This window comes from Equus przewalskii, chromosome 2 (assembly GCF_037783145.1).
Source record: "Equus przewalskii isolate Varuska chromosome 2, EquPr2, whole genome shotgun sequence".
Lineage (NCBI taxonomy): Eukaryota > Metazoa > Chordata > Mammalia > Perissodactyla > Equidae > Equus > Equus przewalskii.
Genome location: NC_091832.1, coordinates 21,106,837 through 21,126,411, shown reverse-complemented (window position 1 = coordinate 21,126,411; position 19,575 = coordinate 21,106,837). Strand labels below are relative to the sequence as shown.

The window sequence follows — 19,575 nt, the reverse complement described above, 5'->3', positions numbered from 1 at the left end:
AGCTGGGAAGTGGGTGAGCTGGGAATTGACCCAGGCAGGCTGGCTCCCCAGTCCTCGTCTTTCCCACAGTGCTAAAGGGCCTCTTAGAAGAGATAGTGAATACACAGGGCTTAACACAGCCTGGCACATAGTAGTGGCTCCGTAAATGTTAGCGACCCTTATTACCGTTACCATCTTCTCCCATCCCTTCTAAATTTCTATCTTGATCTGCCGATAAGAAAACTCTCCAGGCTCCAACCACCCCAGGTTGGAGCCTAGGGAGGGTGTGGATGGAACCTTCCTCTTGCCACCCTTTGTCTGTCTGGCCAGCTGAGGGGAGGAAGGGGTGTTTGCACAGATGTGTGGCCCAGGGTGTGCACCTCGTCTGGGGAGGGTTGTGGTGCCAGTAAATTCCTGCTCCACCAGGGCCTTGGTGATTGTGTACCCCCCATCCCCACCCCTGACTTCCCACATCTGCTGGAGGACTAGACTCCTCATTCTACAATTCCTGGAAAGTCTGTCCCCTGTCTAACCCTCCTTCTTCTTTTCGGTCGGGAAATGAAGACCTCTCCTGCAGCCCTCACCATTCTCTTCACTTCCAGCCCAGGGGATCTCTCAGCCCCATCCTCAAAAATCCCAGTAATGCAGTGGAAATTAAAGTTACCTTAAATATTCTAATCTTATAACAATTTTGCTTCAATCAACAACTAAATGTGACCACATGTGCCCAGACCACCCAGCAGCCTGGTTGGAGGTTGGGGGGTGTTTGGGGGGTGTGTGGGGGGGTGAGCTCCTAGAGGGATGGAGGGCAGAGGGCTCTCTCAGGCATGGGCCTGGCTCTGGAGGGGCTCCCTGGTGGAGAGGGCTGCAGGTCCTTGGGTCCCTCCCTCTGCTTTCTCCTGGCCTACCCACGCTGGGCAATCTGTCCCCTTCCTCATCTTCCCCCAGGCAGCCTGGGGAGCACAGCAGGCCATGGGTGGAGTCTCCCTATACTCTCTCCTCAACAGCTGGGCTGGGGTGGCTGGGGGCTGGTGATGTTCTACGGGCGAGGGGAGCCCAGGGCTGGCTTGATGGGCCTGCAACGGGAACAGAAGGGCTTGGTTTAGGGGCCAGCCTGGTGGCGCAGCGGTTAAGTTCACACGTTCCACTTCTGGGCGGCCCGGGATTCGCCGGTTCAGATCCCAGGTACAGACATGGCACCTCTTGCCAAGCCATGCTGTGGCAGGCATCCTACATGTAAAGTAGAGGAAGATGGGCATGGATGTTAGCTCAGGGCCAGTCTTCCTCAGCAAAAAGAGGAGGATTGGCAGAAGTTAGCTCAGGGCTAATCTTCCTCAAAAAAAAAAAAAAAGGGCTTGGTTTAATGCTCTGCTGGGTCATCTTAAAATTCGTAATAGGGGCTGGCCCAGTGGCGCAGCGGTTAAGTGCGCACATTCCTCTTCCCCAGCCCAGGGTTCACCGGTTCGGATCCTGGGTGCAGACATGGCATTGCTTGGCAAGCCATACTGTGGTAGGCATCCCACATATAAAGTAGAGGAAGATGGGCACGGGTGTTAGCTCAGGGCCCGTCTTCCTCAGCAAAAAGAGGAGGATTGGCAGCAGACGTTAGCTCAGGGCTAGTATTCCTCAAAAAAAAAACAACAAAAAAAGTCTTAATAAAGTCGTGCATCGCTTAACAATGGGGATACATTCTGAGAAAGGCATTGTTAGGTGATTTTGTCGTTGTATGAACATCACAGAGTGTACTTACACACATCTAGAGGTGTAGCCTACTACACACCTAGGCTATATGATACTCCCGTTGTATATGCAGTCTGTCATTGACTGAAACGTTGGTATGCGGCTCATGACTGTTCTTTTTTAACAGGGAGCTCTGCATTTTCATTTTGCACTGAGCCCCATAAATTACGTAGCCGGTCCTAGTGGAAGCCCACACTGCCCGCACACCCCTCTCTCTGTGGGCCCATCTCACTCCACTCTCACACTCAGTCAACGCCCCATCAATAAAAATTGATTGGGCACCTACTTTGTGCCGAAAAGTAGTGCTGGAAGCTTGGGGATACAGCGATGAACAACACAGACATGGCCCTGGTTTCACAAAATTACTCTCTGCCCACACGCAGACACTCACATATCCACATACAGTAGTTTTGCAAGACATTTCCCCTAATAACGTGCTCATGATAACTGCCAATTATGAAAGAGCCTATGCCAGGAAACGTTCATACTTCATCTTGGTTCATCCTCAAACAGTCAGCGAGTTAGGCGTTATTATCCCCATTTTCCAGATGAAAAATTGAAGCTCAGAATTCAAATCCTTTGTCTAATGTCACATAACCAGTAAGTAGCAGAGCCAGGACTTGTCTCTGTCTCTCGTTTTCACCCCGCCACACCCCGGCCGCCACATTGTATTAGCTGCCTCCCCAGGGGCAGATGCTCCAGCATCTCCATGTTCCCTGCCCCCAGAACAGGCTTACGTTTTTGTTAAACAAAGTAATTCACCTACAGACACACTCCTCAAGGAACATAAGCAGACAAACACACACTGAAACACAAAAACATACACCTGTAAAACAATGTACTGGATAAGACCTTGGTGTCCCATACTGGACTATTTGGTTCAAATCCTGGATCTACTATGTCCTAGCTGTGGATCTCAGTTTTCTCATCTGCAAAGCAGGAATAGTGATGGGGTTGTTGTGAATGCTGAGAAATACATGTGAAGTGCTTACACCAGCGCTGACAATAAATATTAGCCGTTGCTGTGAATAACATTTGTCCACACTCACTCACACATGCTCTCACACCCATCACACCATCTTCCCAGCTCTCCTCCAGCCTAGCTCTGTCCTAGATGCCCTCATGCCTGACAGTCCAGGCCCCCAGAGCCAGGAGGGAAGAGCAGCTGCCTCTCTCGGCGTCCTCCGGGCTATACCTGGGCAGCCCACATGTGCGGTGGGGGCCAAGGTGCTGCTCCTCACCTGCTCTTGGTCCATCAGAGAAAGCTTCCTGGGGGAGGCCTCCGTCTAAGCAGTTAAGTGAGCCAGGTTGAGGCAGAAGGGTCCTGCCCTGTGCCTTGGCTCCCTCCATTGTTCCTCACAACACCTAACCTCCTCTGCAACACCCTCTCTCCACCCCCTTCCCCACAGTAGAAACTTTCCTCTCCTCCTGCCAGAAGCGTAAATTGCCCCCAGGAATGCACTGCTGCATCCCACAGCTCCCCTGGCAGTGGCCAGCGGCCGTCCTGGGGTCAGGCCTGGCCCTGCATCAAAGGCTGGAGAGCGGTAACAGCGAGGCTTTTCGCCTGCCGCCACCCGCCCCTCCCCTCCCACCGGCCCTTTGGCTTCCAGGGAACAGCACATGGTAGCACTTAAGCTGGGGGAGGACGGGAGGATGCTCTTCCTGCACCACCCCCCATCCACAATGAACTACTTGTTAGACTATTTTAATTTCACTTAATGCAATTTCTGCTCCTGAGCCTCTGTTGCCACCTCCTTCTCAGACCTGGATGCCCAGAACAAATGTAGAGGAGGCCAGTCCACCAGGGGAGGGTGTAACCTGAATATGGAAGTGTCATTTGTGCCGGCGGTCTGGGGCAGGACAGGACTCTTACGTGGGGGAACCAGGCTGGTGCTCTGGTCTCCAAGCAGGAAGTAAAGGGGGTTGGTTAGGGGAGGGCTCAGAGCTGGCTTGCAGAACTCAGGAGGCCAGCAGGAGAGTTTAGGGTGTGCATGGGGGCCACAGACTTCTTAGCCAATGTGCTCTTTCCACTGCCCTGTATTGTGCAGGGAGGCCCTCAGCCTGGCCATGATGTGAGCTTTGCTTTCAAGTCCCGTGGGTGTGACAGGAGGAAGGGGGCACTTCCAGGCTCTGACCAGCCTCTGAGATATGCCCCATCAGGTGCATCTTCCAGCAAATTCTGAAAACCAGGAGTCCAATGATCACTCTCTGGGACAGCAGAGTGGTGATCTGGAGACCCCTGGTGGCCAAACGCTATAGAGCGAGGCCTTTCCTTAGAGCTCTGCCCAGCCAGCCAAGCCCAAAGGCCACCAGCACCGACTCCTCAGCCCCAGCACTCCACTAGGACCCAGGTTTCTGACCTCATTAGTCAGCCCCTCCCATACGGCCAGGCAAACCTGCGCCATCTTGCTGGGAGGGCGTGAGCCAGTACATCAAGGAGAATGGGGAATGGCCTAGCCTGGGGGCTGTCCCAGCCTCACAGTCGTAGTAAAGCAGAGGGATATGTAATTTACAACTAATTAATTCCAGGGGTGGGGGTACGGTGGGGGGACCTGAAGGTAAGTTGCTGGCACTTGTGTGTTTGGCTCATTTGGGAGAGATGAGGAGGTGACGTCCAAACAGCTCCATAGTCCTCAGCCCTTCCCTCCCCTCAGCCCCAGAGGCGCATCACACAGTTGAGGGGCTGTAACTGGGAAAGGTCACCAAGGGGCCTTTGCTTCCCCAGCTTGCCAACCCTGTGTTGTTGCCTAAGTTTAATTCTGGGGAAGGAAATATCCAAAACCTCACGCTGTACAAATGGCTGCTGGAAAGCAGGTTGTGGTACTGGGAGGAGAGGAAGGGCGAGGGTACCCCTGGAGAAGGGAAAGGGTGGTGCAGCTCACTTTTCCTGGCAGAGTCCAGACACCACACACTTTGCACATCTGGGCCCCAGCATTCATTCCGTTCATCCCTCCTTCATTCACTCAAACTGTGGTGTGATCTGACGCAGCTCTATACTGGGTGCTAGGGATACAGTTGACCAAAATGAGGTGCCTGCCCTAGGGCCCCAATTGAGGCGGAGGTAAAGAGGCTCAGAGAAGGATGGGATCCCAGAGAGAACATTAGCCTCTCTATACTTGGGGACACAAAAGTGACCTTTCCTCCCCCTTCGTGGCCTAACCCAGCTGGAGGCAGCCAGTTGTGTGCAAACTGCCTCTCACTGGTGTCCCAGAACCCTGGTCCTAACCTACACAACCCAGAAACACTTCAAGCACAATGCATCTATAACTGTTCCTCTCATCTCAGGCCTGTCCACTGACCTTGGGGGAGGCCTAGGGACCCTGGTTACCCGCAACAACCTGAGTATTTGGACCTCAAAGCCCTAGGCTGTTCCCAAGAACAGTGCTATCAAAAATGGCCTGACAACCTCTGATCCCCGCCTTTGAAAGCTATCCTAAAAAAAAAAAGCTATCCTAAGCTCTGTAAGGCCTGTGCCCTCCTCCCCCGACAATACTAACCAGGCAGCATCATTAAGAACAGGGGCTTTGGAATCTGGCTGGGGCTTTGAAACCTGGCTTCTCCACTTACTAGCTCTATGACCTTGGGCAATGTGTCGCCTTCCCTCTAAAAATGGGATGACACACAGAGCTCAGTACAGCGTCCAACACGTGGTGAGCACTCAATAAATGGCTCCCCAACACCTGGGTTTTGTTTTTTTTTTTCAAGATTGTTTTTTATTTTTCCTTTTTCTCCCAAAGCTCCCGGGTACAAAGTTGTGTGTTTTTGGTTGTGGTCCTTCTAGTGGCATGTGGGACACCACCTCAGCATGGCTTGATGAGTGGTGCCATGTCCGCACTCAGGATTCGAACTGGTGAAACCCTGGGCCGCAGCAGCAGAGCATGTGAACTTAACCACTTGGCCATGAGGCCGGCCCCCCAATATCAGGGTTTAAAAATGGTCTTTCCTAGCCAAACCTTCCAACTCATGGTGGCCAAGGGCCCAGGATCATCCATTTTAGGTATGTCTGGGATAATAGTCTGTTTGTAGATTTTGCTACAGACAGCAGACCACAAATGACTCTGAAGGGGCCTCATTTGCTCCAAGTTTCCCAGACTCTGGTATGTGGGGAGAAGCCATTCCTAGACCAGGTAAAATGAAGGCAGGGCCCAGGAACTTAGCTGGTCTCCTCACCCCATTGCAACAAAATTCCCAAGGCTGAGCAGAAAGAAAACAGGACATGATTGGGATTTCACTCAAGAATGTGTCTTTATTGAAGAATCTGTAAGAAAAAAGGATGAACCCTCTGTAAAAAGAGGAGATGCTGCCTCCAAACAGCAGGCAGGAATGAGAGACCTGGGTGGCTTCCCAGAAGTCAGTGTTTCCGGCACGACCGGTTCCCCTATCCTGGCAAGCGCTAGCGTGTCACACTATAGCTAGCAACTCCGATCCACCCTCCCAGCCTCTCCTCTCCCGGTCCCACAACCCTGGATTCCCTATGGCCATTTCCCAACAGCTCCTGAAGGCCCAGGGACAGACGTGCCAGGCTTCCCTCTTAAAGGGGTCAAAGTGGGTTTTGCTTTGGAAAATTCAAACAGGAATGTAAAATGGTTTGAGCTCTTTCTAGTCCAATCAAGGATGACTACATTCAGCCCCTTTGGAAGGAAAGGGAACAAAGAATTTCCCTCCTGAATGTGCACACTTGTGGGGTAAATGGACTATGTTACAGTCTGTTCTTTATTAGCACGGAGAATGGAAACAAGGTGAGAAGAATATATAACATCCATGTTAAAGAGTCACTGAGCTCTAGAGGACAGAGGCAGCACTGAGGCTTTCTGATCCCACAAGTGCTCCTGTCGGCTACCCTGAAGTCCTGGGGACGGTCACTCTTCTCCAGCTGGGAGATTGTCCTCAATCCGCCTGATGAACCTCATCCGGATTTCTGTCACACCGTCTCCTTTCAGGGTGTCCTGGACAAACTTGGCCTCCACAGCCATCTGGACCTGGGGACAGTGGGGAAATGAAGAGGCAGCTGCCTAGCCACAGCCCCTGGGAAACCACTGGGGATGGGGCTACAACTGGCCAATCCCCAGCAGCCAAAACAAGGGGGCTGGTTTCCCACAAGGACAAGATTGCCAACTCCAACGTTTGCTTGCAAAAGGCAGGGGCCCAACCCAAAAGGAGAGACTTCACAAAGAACACCCAGGAATGAGACTGTCACCAGATAAGCCAATATGGGAAAGTGTTCCTAGGCTTTAGGGGCTGACAGCACCATCTCTCAGCCTAGTAGGGAGGATCATCATCACGTGGAGATGTCCAACTTGGATCCCACACTCAGCAGTGTCACCATCTCAGACAGCGAAGCACTGGGGTGAGCCAAAGATCTTTCTCCTCTCTCCCTCTTTCACTCAAACATTTTTCAAGCCCCTACTACATTTCAGGTGTCCTGGAAGGTAAAGAGCTGCACTCACCATCTCCAAGGCTCCCCGCAACACCCCACACAAGAGATTGGAATAAATAAGGGATGAGTGGTTATCGGGAAGTTCCACAAAGTCCACCAAGGGGTTATTTTCCAAAATGAGGGAGAATTCGTCACCAGCTGGGCTCCAATTGGTGATGCTTGGAGTGATGCCCAGGTACATCTTGAACGCCACCTGCCAAGGGACACACAACAGCACTATGGGGAAGAGGAGTAAGGCCTATACAAGAGGGAAGGTGATGGGACTGGCAAGGAGGAATTAAGTGGCTTGGGAACAAAACTGTGGCCTCTGCAAGACACTGAAGCTTTAGGTATTTGGGGCAAAAAGGAAAAGCATCTGTGCACAATTACACACTCCTCTTCTTCAAGGTATCTATGCAATTAGGCAACAACTTGCTGTCTACCTGCAGTTTTTTTTTTTTTTGAGGAAGATTAGCCCTGAGCTAACATCTGCTGCTAAGCCTCCTCTTTTTGCTGAAGAAGGCTAGCCCTGAGCTAACATCCATGTCCATCTTCCTCTACTTTATATGTGGGACGCCTACCACAGCATGGCTTTTTGCCAAGCGGCACCATGTCCGCACCTGGGATCCAAAGCAGCGAACCCCAGGCCGCCAAAGCGGAACGTGCGCACTTAACCACTGTGCCACTGGGCGGGCCCCCCAACCTGTGCTTCTTAGTGGAAGGGAGCACTGATCTTCTGACGGGGGTGGCTGCCCTGAACCAGCACCTGAGCGCAGAGAGGCCCCAACCTACTTCCCCGTCCTCTCTCTGTGCTATCTGAACACTTCTTCTTGAAAGCGAATACAGGTCACTGGGGCAGAATTACTCTGCAGACATCTTTCCTTCTGTCTACCGTCCTAATTCCAAACCTCACAGAGCTCTCTCCACTGTCAACCCTCTCTAGGATTTGGGCATGGCCAGCATGCTCCACAACAGAAACAACCAACCTTTAGGTAACTGACTCCACAAAGCTACAGGTGTCTCATCATTTATTATTAATGCTGTAATACGCAACACTAATATTATTAATAGCAAACAGTTACTATATATACACCAAGTTAAATATATTAATTTTACCTGAATGCTCACATTCATTATTTCATTTACTCCTTACAACAACCCTGTGAGGTAGCTCTTACTTTCTTCATTTTAAAGGTGAGGTAACGGTAATTAAAGAGGTTAAAAGTAACGTACCAAAGAACCAGTAAGTACTGGAGCCAGAATTTGAAGGCAGGTTTGTCGGAGTCCAAAGCCTGTGCTCCTAACCCCCTGCTCCTCGGCTACATCTTCGCGGTGGAGGGATCTGGCTTTGGTTCAGTGGAGCTTTCATCCACAGGGATGCTCCTAACCACTGCTCCCTTTTTCATAATCTGTGCTATTCCCAAACCCTCAGGAAGTGGTAGCTTTGGCTCAAACAGCTGCCTAACTAGTATTTTGGAATATTAAAGGCCTCTCTAAGGGACATGGAAAAAGTGGTAAGCAGTGCCTCCCAATGGCAATTCTTCGGCATGGCCAGGTGGCCCCAGATAATGACCTTGGCAATGACATCTGCAGTTTCCCGAAAGTCGTGGCACCTCCCGACATTTGACCGTGCCAAGAAATCTTCAATCAGCCGGACTCCAATGTTGTAGCCCCTGGGAAGGAAAAGAGAACAGACTATACTATGGGGTCTGAATGTCTCATGTCTGAACATACGGCTATTGTGGTAAAGGGAAAATGGGGACAATCCCAAAACATTCCACTAAATGACCTCAGTGGAAACTACCCAAAATGTTGGTTATAAGAGAGTAGACCCAGGGCTGGCCCCGTGGCCGAGTGGTTGAGCTCGTGCGCTCCGCTGCAGGCGGCCCAGTGTTTCGTTGGTTCAAATCCTGGGCACGAACATGGCACTGCTCATCAAACCACGCTGACGCAGCATCCCACATGCCACAACTAGAAGGACCCCCAAGGAAGAATATACAACTATGTACCGGGGGCCTTTGGGGAGAAAAAGGAAAAAATTAAATCTTTAAAAAAAAAAAAAGAGAGTAGACCGTGTTCTGGGTTCTAAAGGACCACGTAGATTCAGTGTGCTGGAAGCCCCGTTCTTGTCTCTCCCACAGAGGGGCTCACTCACATTTTGTCGAGCTGTTTATTCACATCTTCGTCATTTTCATAGTCCTTGCATAGTTGGGTGACCAGAGCCCCATAGGTCAGGGTGAAGAGCTCAGAGCTCTAAAAGAGATTCAAAAGGCAGTCAGGACCAAACTGCACAAAAGAGAAAGTTTGGTAAGAGTCTGGATCAGCCTCCATGAAACTGTCAGAATTCAAAGGAAGGTCACCTGTGTCTAGTGGGAAAGAATATCATTCACTGTGGAGTGGCCAAGAGATTTGGCCCTCTAGGGTCAACGTGGCAGAGCTGCAGCTAGACCCACTATCAAAGGCTGTAAAAGGCACCTCATGCACTGAGCAGTCACTCTTTTAACACACCAAGGTGGGCTTCTGCCAACCCTGGACCCACCATGGCTGCCAAGTCTAAGCTTGGGTCACCAGAATCTGATGTGGGAGCAGCAGTAGTCATTCACTAGATACTGTGAAGGACCCAAAACAGACATTTACAAATTAGTCCCTGGGTTGGCAGGAGTGACCAATGGCTTCTCCAAAGTTTAGCATATGTGGCGTGTCCTGGCCTAGAGTTAAACTGCACTCCCAGGGTCCCAACTAGGAGCAGCAGAGGACCCAGGGGCCCAGTCAATCAGGAAGGAAGTCAGTCTTAGCTGAAGACCATTGCACTGATAAGCCCTCTCCTAAGTCATCAGCATGGAAAAAATACTGTTCCTCTTGACACATAGCTAAAATGTTTCCATAAAGTGAGTAACTCTGAAAGCAATATACTCTTTTGTGTACCTGAAACACACTACTGACCTGGACTGGTTTCTATTACAACCAGAGCTAAAATCAGAGAAACTCTCAGATAAAGAAGCCTGTCACCTGCCTACCAAGAAACAGAGAGATGTGGAAGATGAAAGGAATGGCAAATACCAAGGTTACAAAATGAAAGCAGCAGGTGAAGGGAAAGGCATTATCAGAGTTAAAGTAAGAAACATGTTAACAGTACATTTGGACCAAAGGATTTACACAGAAATAAGGGTGAAAAATCAAGATTGCCACCCAACCACTCCCTTCCAAATGGAGGCTTGTCAAACTTGGAGCAGAGCACCTTTCTGTCTTTAAGTCTCCTGGGGAAGAAAGTCCAAGTAATGTTAAGGAACGGCCTGGTGGTGACGTCACTGCAAGAATAATAATGTGAGTGCCTTCTGCTTACATACTGCATTCTATTTTTCATCTCATTTTCCACCCCACAATAACTGTGTAAGGCAGAAAGGGCAGGAATTAATCTCATTTTATGAAGTAACTGAGACTCAGAACGGTTAAGTAATCTGCCCAAAGACAAACAGTTGTTTATTGACAAAAGTAATTTTGGGGGACAAAAACCAAGAGTTTCTAAGCCAATGGTCATTCTATCCACTGTTAGTCACAACTGCAATATTAATAACCCTGCCTAAAAAAACAAACAAAAAAGCTTAGCTGCACTAGGGAGTCAAAGAAAATCAGTTTTGCAATCAAGAAGCTCTTTGAACTGAACTAAAACAGTCAAATCAGGGTGTCTCCAAGAGACCATTTACCAAATACGGCAATTAAGGGGAAACTACTAAGGAGGAAAATAATTTTTTAGTAAAGTTAAGGGTTTGGCACTAGAATGGCTTGGGCATGAATGGATGGAGACAATCCAGCACTTACCAATCCACAGGGTTGGCACCACTGCCTTAAATCAGGAGAGCTTTCCTTCCATTATTCATGAGCCCTTGGATGGAGACTCCAAGAGCCTCGGCCCACCATGATGCCAAATAACATGCACATCGTGAGTTATCAAGCACCTTATCCAGGCAGCAGCCCCCAATTTACCAATAAGTAAAACCAAGGTCCTAGCAGATAGACCTGTCTGTGGTCACAGAATCAAAATGCCTGGGATCTGAGAATGAGATCCCTGACCCAGGCTCTCCACACCCTCTCTTAATTTGCAAGTCTGTCTCCATCTTCAATTGTGAACCAAGCCTGCAACATAAATATACAACTTAAAGATCTTCATGCTTTAAAAATAGGTGTAGGGCTATGTATAGAAAAAAATCATTATGCAACATTTACTATGTATCAGGGACTATCTAATAGGAGGTAGACAGATAATAAACCAAATAAACAGAATACATGGTTTGCAAAAAAAAAAAACACAAAAGGAGATTAGGCAGTATTCATGTTCATATGTGCATGGGGGGGGCGGTGTCAATTTTAAATAGGGTAGTCAGAGAAGGCCTCATTAAGGCGATAATTGTGCAAAGACCTGAAGGAGGTAAGGGTAAGCCATGAAGACAGCTTGGAAAAAATTCTGCGCAGCAAGCATAAAGGCCCCGAGATAGGAGTATGTTTGCCATATCTGAGAAACAGTAAGGAGTCCAGCATGATTAGAGAGGAGTGAACAAAAGAGAGAACAGACGAGGAAGCGCAGAGAAGTAACAGGAGGTCGCAGAGTGTGAAGATATGGGTTTTCAGTCCTCCTGACCCTTATAACGAACGTCCATGGGACCTTAAAGGTCAGCTAATTCACCCAGTCCAGTTTCTTCACCAAACAAAAGCACCACATTCTCCCTCCCAATGAAAACATGAATCTCTTCTGCAACACTTCTACTTTCAGACTGTTTTATGTTTAAGAATAATAGTTATTAACATTTATAAAACTCTCAGAATGTCTTCACAGTTTCTCACTGATCCTCAGAACAACCAAGAGAAGTTAGCAGAACAAACACAATTTACCCCCAGTTAAACAGGTTAAGTAACGGAGACTCATCAGTTTTCTTACAGTGGAGCACTGTCCTGAAAAGAGTTGTGTGATCCTAAACCACTGCTCAATCTCAAGCCTCAGTTTTTCCCATCTGTACCACGGTAACAATATTATCTGCCTTTCAGGGTTACTGTGAGATACCAAAGAGATAATGTTTCTGGAGCACCTGTTGCATGCTACATACTCAGGATATTGTTATTTTTATTCTTAAACTGGTTCACAGAGAGCACTGTGATCTAGGTTCAAGGAGGGAGATTTTGAATCAATGTAAAGAACTTTCTAACAATTAATAAGGCAGATAAAAAGAATACTTGGTTTGTAGGCAGAAGACCTGATTCTGAGTCTGGCCTTGCCACTTACTAGCTGAGACTTAAGGTAAGTCATTTCACTTTGCTAAGCCTCAATCTCCTCACATAGAAACAACAGTAAAATCTGTCATGCCTATCACAGGGTTGTTGAGAGGAGCTAATAAGACAATAGCCTTGAAGATGCTTTGCAGATCAAGAAATGACAGGAGCAGTTTCATATTGGCATAGCCAACATGATCTCCACATACTTCTCCAAGTACTTCAGGCACAAGCCTAGAAGAGTAAGTTAAGCCAAGCCTACATTCAGGCGAGCTACTGCACTTGATGTTTTCAAAAGGGTTTTCAGCTAGTGCCCCAAACCAAACATCAGATTTCCTTAAGGGGGCTGATCTTTGGAGCTAATGCTCCAAGAGTCACACTTACTATTTATGTCAAAACAAGTAAGCCTGTGTGACTGGCCCCCAGCAGCTGGGGAAGGAAGATCAGTAATAGGATTGAGTCCAGCCCCCTCTCTTTTCTCCAGCCTCCTGTCACGGAGACTGAGAGCTGCTACTTATGGAATAACTCACCTGAGCTCTGGAGAACTGAGAGGCTGGGGGTGGGTTACCAGTAACAAGACACAAAAGAAGGGCAGGCCTGATTGTCCCCGGTATTTAAGAACCAAACACTACACAGATACACAAAGGCGAATACTTTTACTAATGAAGATGCCAGCTGACATTTACTACGTGTCAACTGTGTTGCAGGTGCACGGCCACACTGCTAGCTTTACATGCATTACCTCAACCAAGCCTCTATCTTTACTTCATTTATTTATTTATTTTTAAAAGATGGTGAAATTGATGCTAGAAGAATGAAGAAACTTGTCCAAGGTCACACAGAAAGCAAGCACTGAAGCCAGGACTCAATCCCAGACGGGACTACACCCCTGTGCTGTGTATGTCTCTCTTACAGAGTACGTGCTTCTCAAGGTCAGAGACTAGGATGTCATCTCTGCGTTTCCCACAGCACCTAGAATAGAGCTCTCCATACAGCTGGGGCTCAGGAAAACTCTGCTAGACAAAGGGGCTGTTTCTGTTTGCACAGACTAAAGGCAGAGATCTAGCTACCTGAGCATATCAACCTTTAAGTCTTGGAAGGCTAACAGGGAACAGAGCAATTAGCAGAAGGTTGGCTGATTGGAAAGAAGGCTGCTAGAGGGGAAGACTCTCCACCTAGAGAGATGAGCGTGTCAAAACCCTGTGGCCAAAAAGAGCATCATGTGACAAGCCCCAAGCAGGCACCAGTTCGAGGATGCACTCAAACTGTCACACCATTCATTCAATAAATACAGACTGCCTAGGCCCAGGCATCATTCTAGATGCTGGGAACGGAGCAGCACACACAACAAATCCCCGCTCTTGTGGAGTTTACATTCTCATGGGAGAGACTGAAAATACGCAAGTGAATATATAATTTGAATGAAATAATTAACATGAAATAAGACAGTGCTACGAAAAACACTAGAGTAAGAGAATAGAGAACTAGTCAGGTGGTCAGGGAAGGCCTCTCTGAGGAGGTGACATTTGAAACTGTGCATGAAGTGAGGAGGAGCTCAGTGACTATCTGTGGGAAGGAAGTTCCAAGCAGAGACTCCAGTAATTGCAAAAGCTTTGAGGCAGGCGTGTACGGCTGCCCCTTCCTAACCCCCTCACTTCGCTAAAGCTAAGTGCATAACGGGACTGGAGATGGAGCCTGCAGGTTCCTGCTCAAGTGGTATTAAAGATTTCAATATTGATTCCAGGAAAAAAAAGTACAAAACACGAGCAAGATACGAGAACTAAGCAGGAAGACCTCTCCTATCTGCTCACATCTTAGGAAAAGGAGCAGGAAATAAGCATTTACCACGGCCCATTTATTTTACACTGTTATTTAATCCTAGGTAGGCATCATTGTCCCCACTCTACAGAAAAAGAAATTGAGGACCAATCGAGTAAGACAGAATTCCAACCAATGCCCATGCTTTGCCCCTACATGTTACTGTTTCCTAGCAAAATATTCTCTTCTTTCTCTTATTCTTTCAAACTTTATTTCCTCCAAAATAGGAATTCTTAACCTGCGACCCTTGAAGTATCTTCAGGGGCTCCACAAATGCCCCCAAAATGTAAGCAAATGTCTGTGTGTATGTTTGTCTATTTAATATTTCTGAGAAGATTCACAGGTATCATCAGCTTCTCAAACGGGGTCTGAGAGAGAAAAAGTTAACTACTTCTGTGGAGTAACAGGGCCTCTTGCAGCCCACGGTTGCTGGCTGTTCCTGGTGTAAGACGGAAAGGCGAGCGGAAGTGTAACCATCCCCTCTAGAGCAGAGTGTCAACAAAGGGCCCCTGATCTGCCCTGCCGGCAACCCCCTATACTAGGTTCTTAAACAGGAAAACAAAGCATGGGCAATTCTGGAGGAGGGAAGAATATGCCAAAGAAAAGGAACATCTGGCAAGAAGTCCCCCGAGCTTGGAGAAAAATGTCATCCACCTTACTTTGCAGGCCCAGCCCCCACTAGCAGCCGAACTTCATGGGACTATACGGTGTCTCCCTCTTCCCAGGACAAGAAGGGGGCGCCCCTGCCCCATCTCTCACCAGAGGGGCACCACTCACTGCCTACCCTGGCCCACCTCTTACTCCACGATACCCAGTTCCTTTCTGGCAAGACCACTATGGGAGTGTCTCTTACAATGCGAAGGCACAGTGCGCGAGAGAGAATAGTCTACTAGTCTGAGGCATTAGCTCTGGAGTTGAGAGAGACGTGGGTTCAAATCCTAACTCTTCCTAACTGTAAATTCGGGCAAGTTAGGCAGCCTCTCGGAGCTGTAAAAGGGCGATAACGCTATCCACCTGAGAGGATTACTTTGCGGATTAAATGAGAATGTACGTAAAGTCGTTGGCCCAGGACCCAACACACAGCAAGAGGGCAATGCGGGGTAGTTACTGTTACTACCGTCGTTGTTGTTGACCCAGCACAAGGCTGCACTCCGGCCTCGGGGAGGGGGTCTCTGAGCTACTCCAGCGGCCCTCCCCCCGGCCTCAGGCCCGGACGCCCCCGGGATGACCCGCCGGGCAGCCTCCTCCTCCTTCCCGCGGAACCACCCCTCCCAGCGCTCAGAGAGGCCGCCTCTCCCCCTGCGCCCGCCTCGCGTCCCGCGCCGGGCCCCTTCCCCAAAACGGGTCGTTCCGCCCCGCCCGCCGAGGTCACGCGCTCCCACTTACCATTTTCTTGCTCTCGGTGCCACGGTTCGCCTGCCTCGACATGGTGCCGGCCGTCCCACCCCGCCTCGCCACAGACCCACTCGGCGACCCCTCCTCACACCGCCCCACCAAGCCACGGCCCCTGAGCCTCCAGCCCTGACCGGCGCCGACTCACCGCGCCTGCGCGGCCTGCCGCGAGGCACCACGGGACTCGTGGTGTAGTCGACAAGCGTAACTCCCGCCCAACAAACATCAGACTACAACACCCAACAGCCCCGCTGGCAGCACCGCCCCTTAGTTCAGCCAGACTACAACTCCCAGAGTGCTTCGCGCGCGGCTGACTCGTAGAGCCTGGCTCCCCCAGGCTGCATTCTGGCCGCTGGGTGGCGTCCGCATCTTGCGGTAATCCTGTATCGTGCACACGCTTTTGGTTCCTCCCCACCCCTCCACCTCCCACTCAAAGATGCTCCGCAAATTCCTCTCTCCCTGGGGTTGGTCTTGGAAAGTCCCTCTTTCGAACTAGCTTCTTCCGCTGTTGCTGCGATTCAGATTCAGAAGCTCCCAGGGTGTCCCAGAAAACTAGCTATCGCTCATAATGCAGATCTGGGTTCTTAATTACAAAAATATTTAATGACCACCTACTATATGTCAAGCCCTTCGCTAGTGGCTTTCTCTTCAAATTGCCATCTGTCCCCGAACCCCAAACGCAGCCAGCATCTACATCCTACCACCTGTGCCCTCTTGATGGAATATCCAGTCTGTTAGAAAAAGTCCAGGTCACTTTCTCCCTCTGCCCCCCCTAGAACAACTATACTGCCTGGTTCCCAGAAAAGAAAGTTCATCAGTTTTGGTGGCAGCCAGTCTTGGATTTTAATCCCAGCTTTGCCATTTTAGGCAAGTTACTGGATCTCCCTCAGTTGCTGTGAAGATTGGTGAGACATGAATGCGGAGCACTTGGGCACAAAGTGAACATGTATTTCCTTTCTTCCAGCCACTCTCTAAAAACACAGCCCAACAAACAGTCCCCCAAAACACAAGGGGAATGTGCTGGCCACTTTCTTACCCACCACCAAGGGGAAGTCCTACAGTCCCTGACTGTAGCTCTTTGGTTCCAGCTCCAGCCATGCCTCCCTGACTGGTCAGTTCTGAAGAGGCAGGGGTGGGGGGGGGGTCCCTGAGCACCCTCTTTTCACTTAGTCTGGTAGCCTGACTCTGCAGCAGCTGCATTCTAGCCCCTAGCTTTCACCATGACAACCAGCCTGCCCAGACATGAGCCAACCAGGCTGGGGAAGGCTGGGGGGCCCAGACTCCTCAGGCTGAAAGCCAGTGCCCGAGATTCCCCCAGTCTCTCCCTCAGGGTGCAAGACCAATCATTATTATACCCTGGGGCACAGACTGGAGCCTCCCTAGAGTCAGTGACCCCTGACTCTCCCTCCTGCATCAGTGCTGCTGGGAGACAGGGCCAAGGGCTGAGGGTTCTGGGAAGGAACATGAGGGTGGGTTGTGTGTGTGTTGGAGGGGGAAGCAGGGGTCAGCTAGCCCCCAGAAGCCAGCACAGCTAGAGAGGAGGCTCCTGCGTTCCCAAGAGAGAGGACAGCTGAGGTGAAAGCTGCAGCTGGCTGGCCTGTCGGTCTGGGCTCCTCCCTGCCGGCTGCCCTTGGCTGCCCACAGAAACCTGAGTCACAGTCACGGCCAGCCACCAACCCCACCCAGCCTGCTGTCAGACAGGGCAGTTCTGGAGAGACAGGAGGCGGAGCCTCCCTCTGCCTGTCTTACAACCTCTGAGATTCTTCCTTTGCCTGTGATCCCTCCTCTTGGCATCCTCTTTTTCTTTGGGACTCCTCCTTGTAGAGTCATCAGTCCTGAATTAAGAGTGGGGTGGGGTCCATTCAGGCTGATCTGTAGGGTCTCCTCCTTGCTCAGATGGGAATTTAAAAGTTCTTCAGCTGCTCCAAGGGCTCTGAGTACAGTTCCCATCATTCCCAAATCCCAATCCCTCTCCACCACCCCTGGGGTCAGGACATTTAGGGACAATGGGCACCCCCTCCCCGCCCTCATCTCCTTCTCCCTAGAAAACAACACAGCAAGGACAGCTTCCTATCCCTAGCAGGGAGTAGGGACTCTAGACAAGGACCTCCTCCCAGGAACCCAAAGGGTTGAACCTTTTTAGTCCTAGATCTGAGTTCCTCCTCCTCCAATCCCTCTCTGTTCCTCTCTCTCCCCGAGAGCTGGAGGGAGGGGGGCCTTATTGCAGCTGGTGCCACCACCACCCTTGAGGATGTTCCCCACCCCCGCCGCAGGGAGTGAGCCCTGGAGGCTACAGCACAGCCAGACTGGATTAGAGACCCCTTCCAGCTGCAGGACCTTGTTCATGGGGTGGCAGGGAGAATCCGGTGTCTGTTCTCTCTGCTGCCCCCACCATGAGGCCCCTCCCACTTCCTACTTTGTGGGTGTGGAGGCCGCCTCCAGGGCCTAGGTCCTGATTCACATCTGTCTGTCAAATCTCCCAGTGATTTCCTTCACCCCCCATCAGGTTCATCCTGGACCTAGCCCCACCAAACCTAAACACTCTGGCTCCTGCCCTCCCCATAAGGGGATCAAGAAGGAGACGTATTTCTGATCCCCAGTCAGTGACCTGCCCCCTGGTGCCAGCCCAGCCTCCCGGTGAGACTAATGGCTCATTCTTGCCAGTTTCTGTGGAGGGGGAGGGGACTGCCCCAGGAGGAAGGGGAGGCACAGGGGAAGCGACAGGCAGCCCCTGATGTTGCAAGTGCCCCAGTTGCTCCTTCTTTGGGATATCCAACATTTGTGGGGCACTGTGGGGCACAGTGTCATGCAGCCTCAAACACAGAGAGAGACACCCATTCTAAACCCTCTCAGGTTCTGGGGCCTGGAATCTGCCAGGGATCCTGGTCAGTCAGGGGCAAATGAAGAGGAGGCCACTCGGTCTGTCTACTCCGACTATATCAATCACAGGACACTGTGCTCTCCCAGCTCCCTGTCAGTCATCCTCCCAGGACTCACTGTGGACCCATCAGCTGTGCAGGAAGCCTTCTGAGGCTGGCCAGGAGAACTGTCCATCAAGTTGCCTAGCTCCCAGATGCCCTGCTGGTCCCAACCAGTAGCATCTTGTGAGGGGGTGCAAGTGTCTCCACCCTCAATCTAGGGAAGGGTTCCTCAACCTTGGCACCACTGACATTTGGGTCCTGATGATTCTGTGCTCTGGGGATGGTCCTGTGCATTGTAGGATGTTAAAGGACATCCCTGGCATCTAAGCACTAGATGCCTGTAACATCCACAGTTGTGACAACCAAAAGTGCCTCTACACATTGTCAAATGTCCCCTGGCAGGGGGGGGGGAAATTGCCTCTGGTTGAGAACCTGATGTAGGCTAATACCACACACTGTCTCTTTGCAGTGAGCTCTTCAGAGTCAATCCCAGATCATTGGACACAACGAAGGCTTTCCAGTTCTAGAGCACTGTTCCCCCTTCCCCTTCTGAAGAACCTTCAACAGCTCCCCACGGTCTACATCATGTAGATCACGATGTCAGCTGACCTTCGAATCCTCCTATATAGACCATCCCTGGCCTGTCTTTTCATCTTGAGCTACCATTTTCTCCTCCACTATTTTCGAGCTCTAGCCAATGAGAGTGTCTCACTATTTGCACCTACATGTCTTTATTCCTGCAGTTACAAGATCAGGTGTGGGGTGGGGGGAAAACTATCGCAGAGAGCTCTCTCCCTGTTGGGTTCCATTCATGAATTCTGAGTCTACTCACTGCTTGGCTCAGGGTGGGCCTGTTCAGCTCTGAAAATGCAGGCCCTGAGGCCTCCAGCCCCGCAAAGGACAGTCTTGGACTCCATCATCCACGTGGTCCCCTCTTCCTGCAGATGGGATAGCTGACGACAATGATGGGAATGTGCTCCTCACCTTAATCCACTGTTACCTTGAAGCCCCATCATCATCATATTTATTAAGCACTTCCAATATGCC

General features: G+C 50.3%; 1 protein-coding gene across 1 annotated transcript; it reads right to left on the bottom strand.

Annotated features, from left to right (window-relative positions):
- Nucleotides 1-5,939: 5,939 nt before the first annotated feature.
- TRAPPC3 (trafficking protein particle complex subunit 3) lies at nt 5,940-15,899 on the bottom strand. The gene is made up of 5 exons (XM_070594660.1): nt 15,602-15,899; nt 9,291-9,388; nt 8,709-8,808; nt 7,167-7,349; nt 5,940-6,698 (listed from the first exon to the last, which is right to left on the bottom strand). Exons 1-5 carry the CDS (start codon nt 15,641-15,643, stop codon nt 6,579-6,581), a joined length of 543 nt encoding a protein of 180 aa, XP_070450761.1. The 5' UTR covers nt 15,644-15,899; the 3' UTR covers nt 5,940-6,578.
- Nucleotides 15,900-19,575: the final 3,676 nt, after the last annotated feature.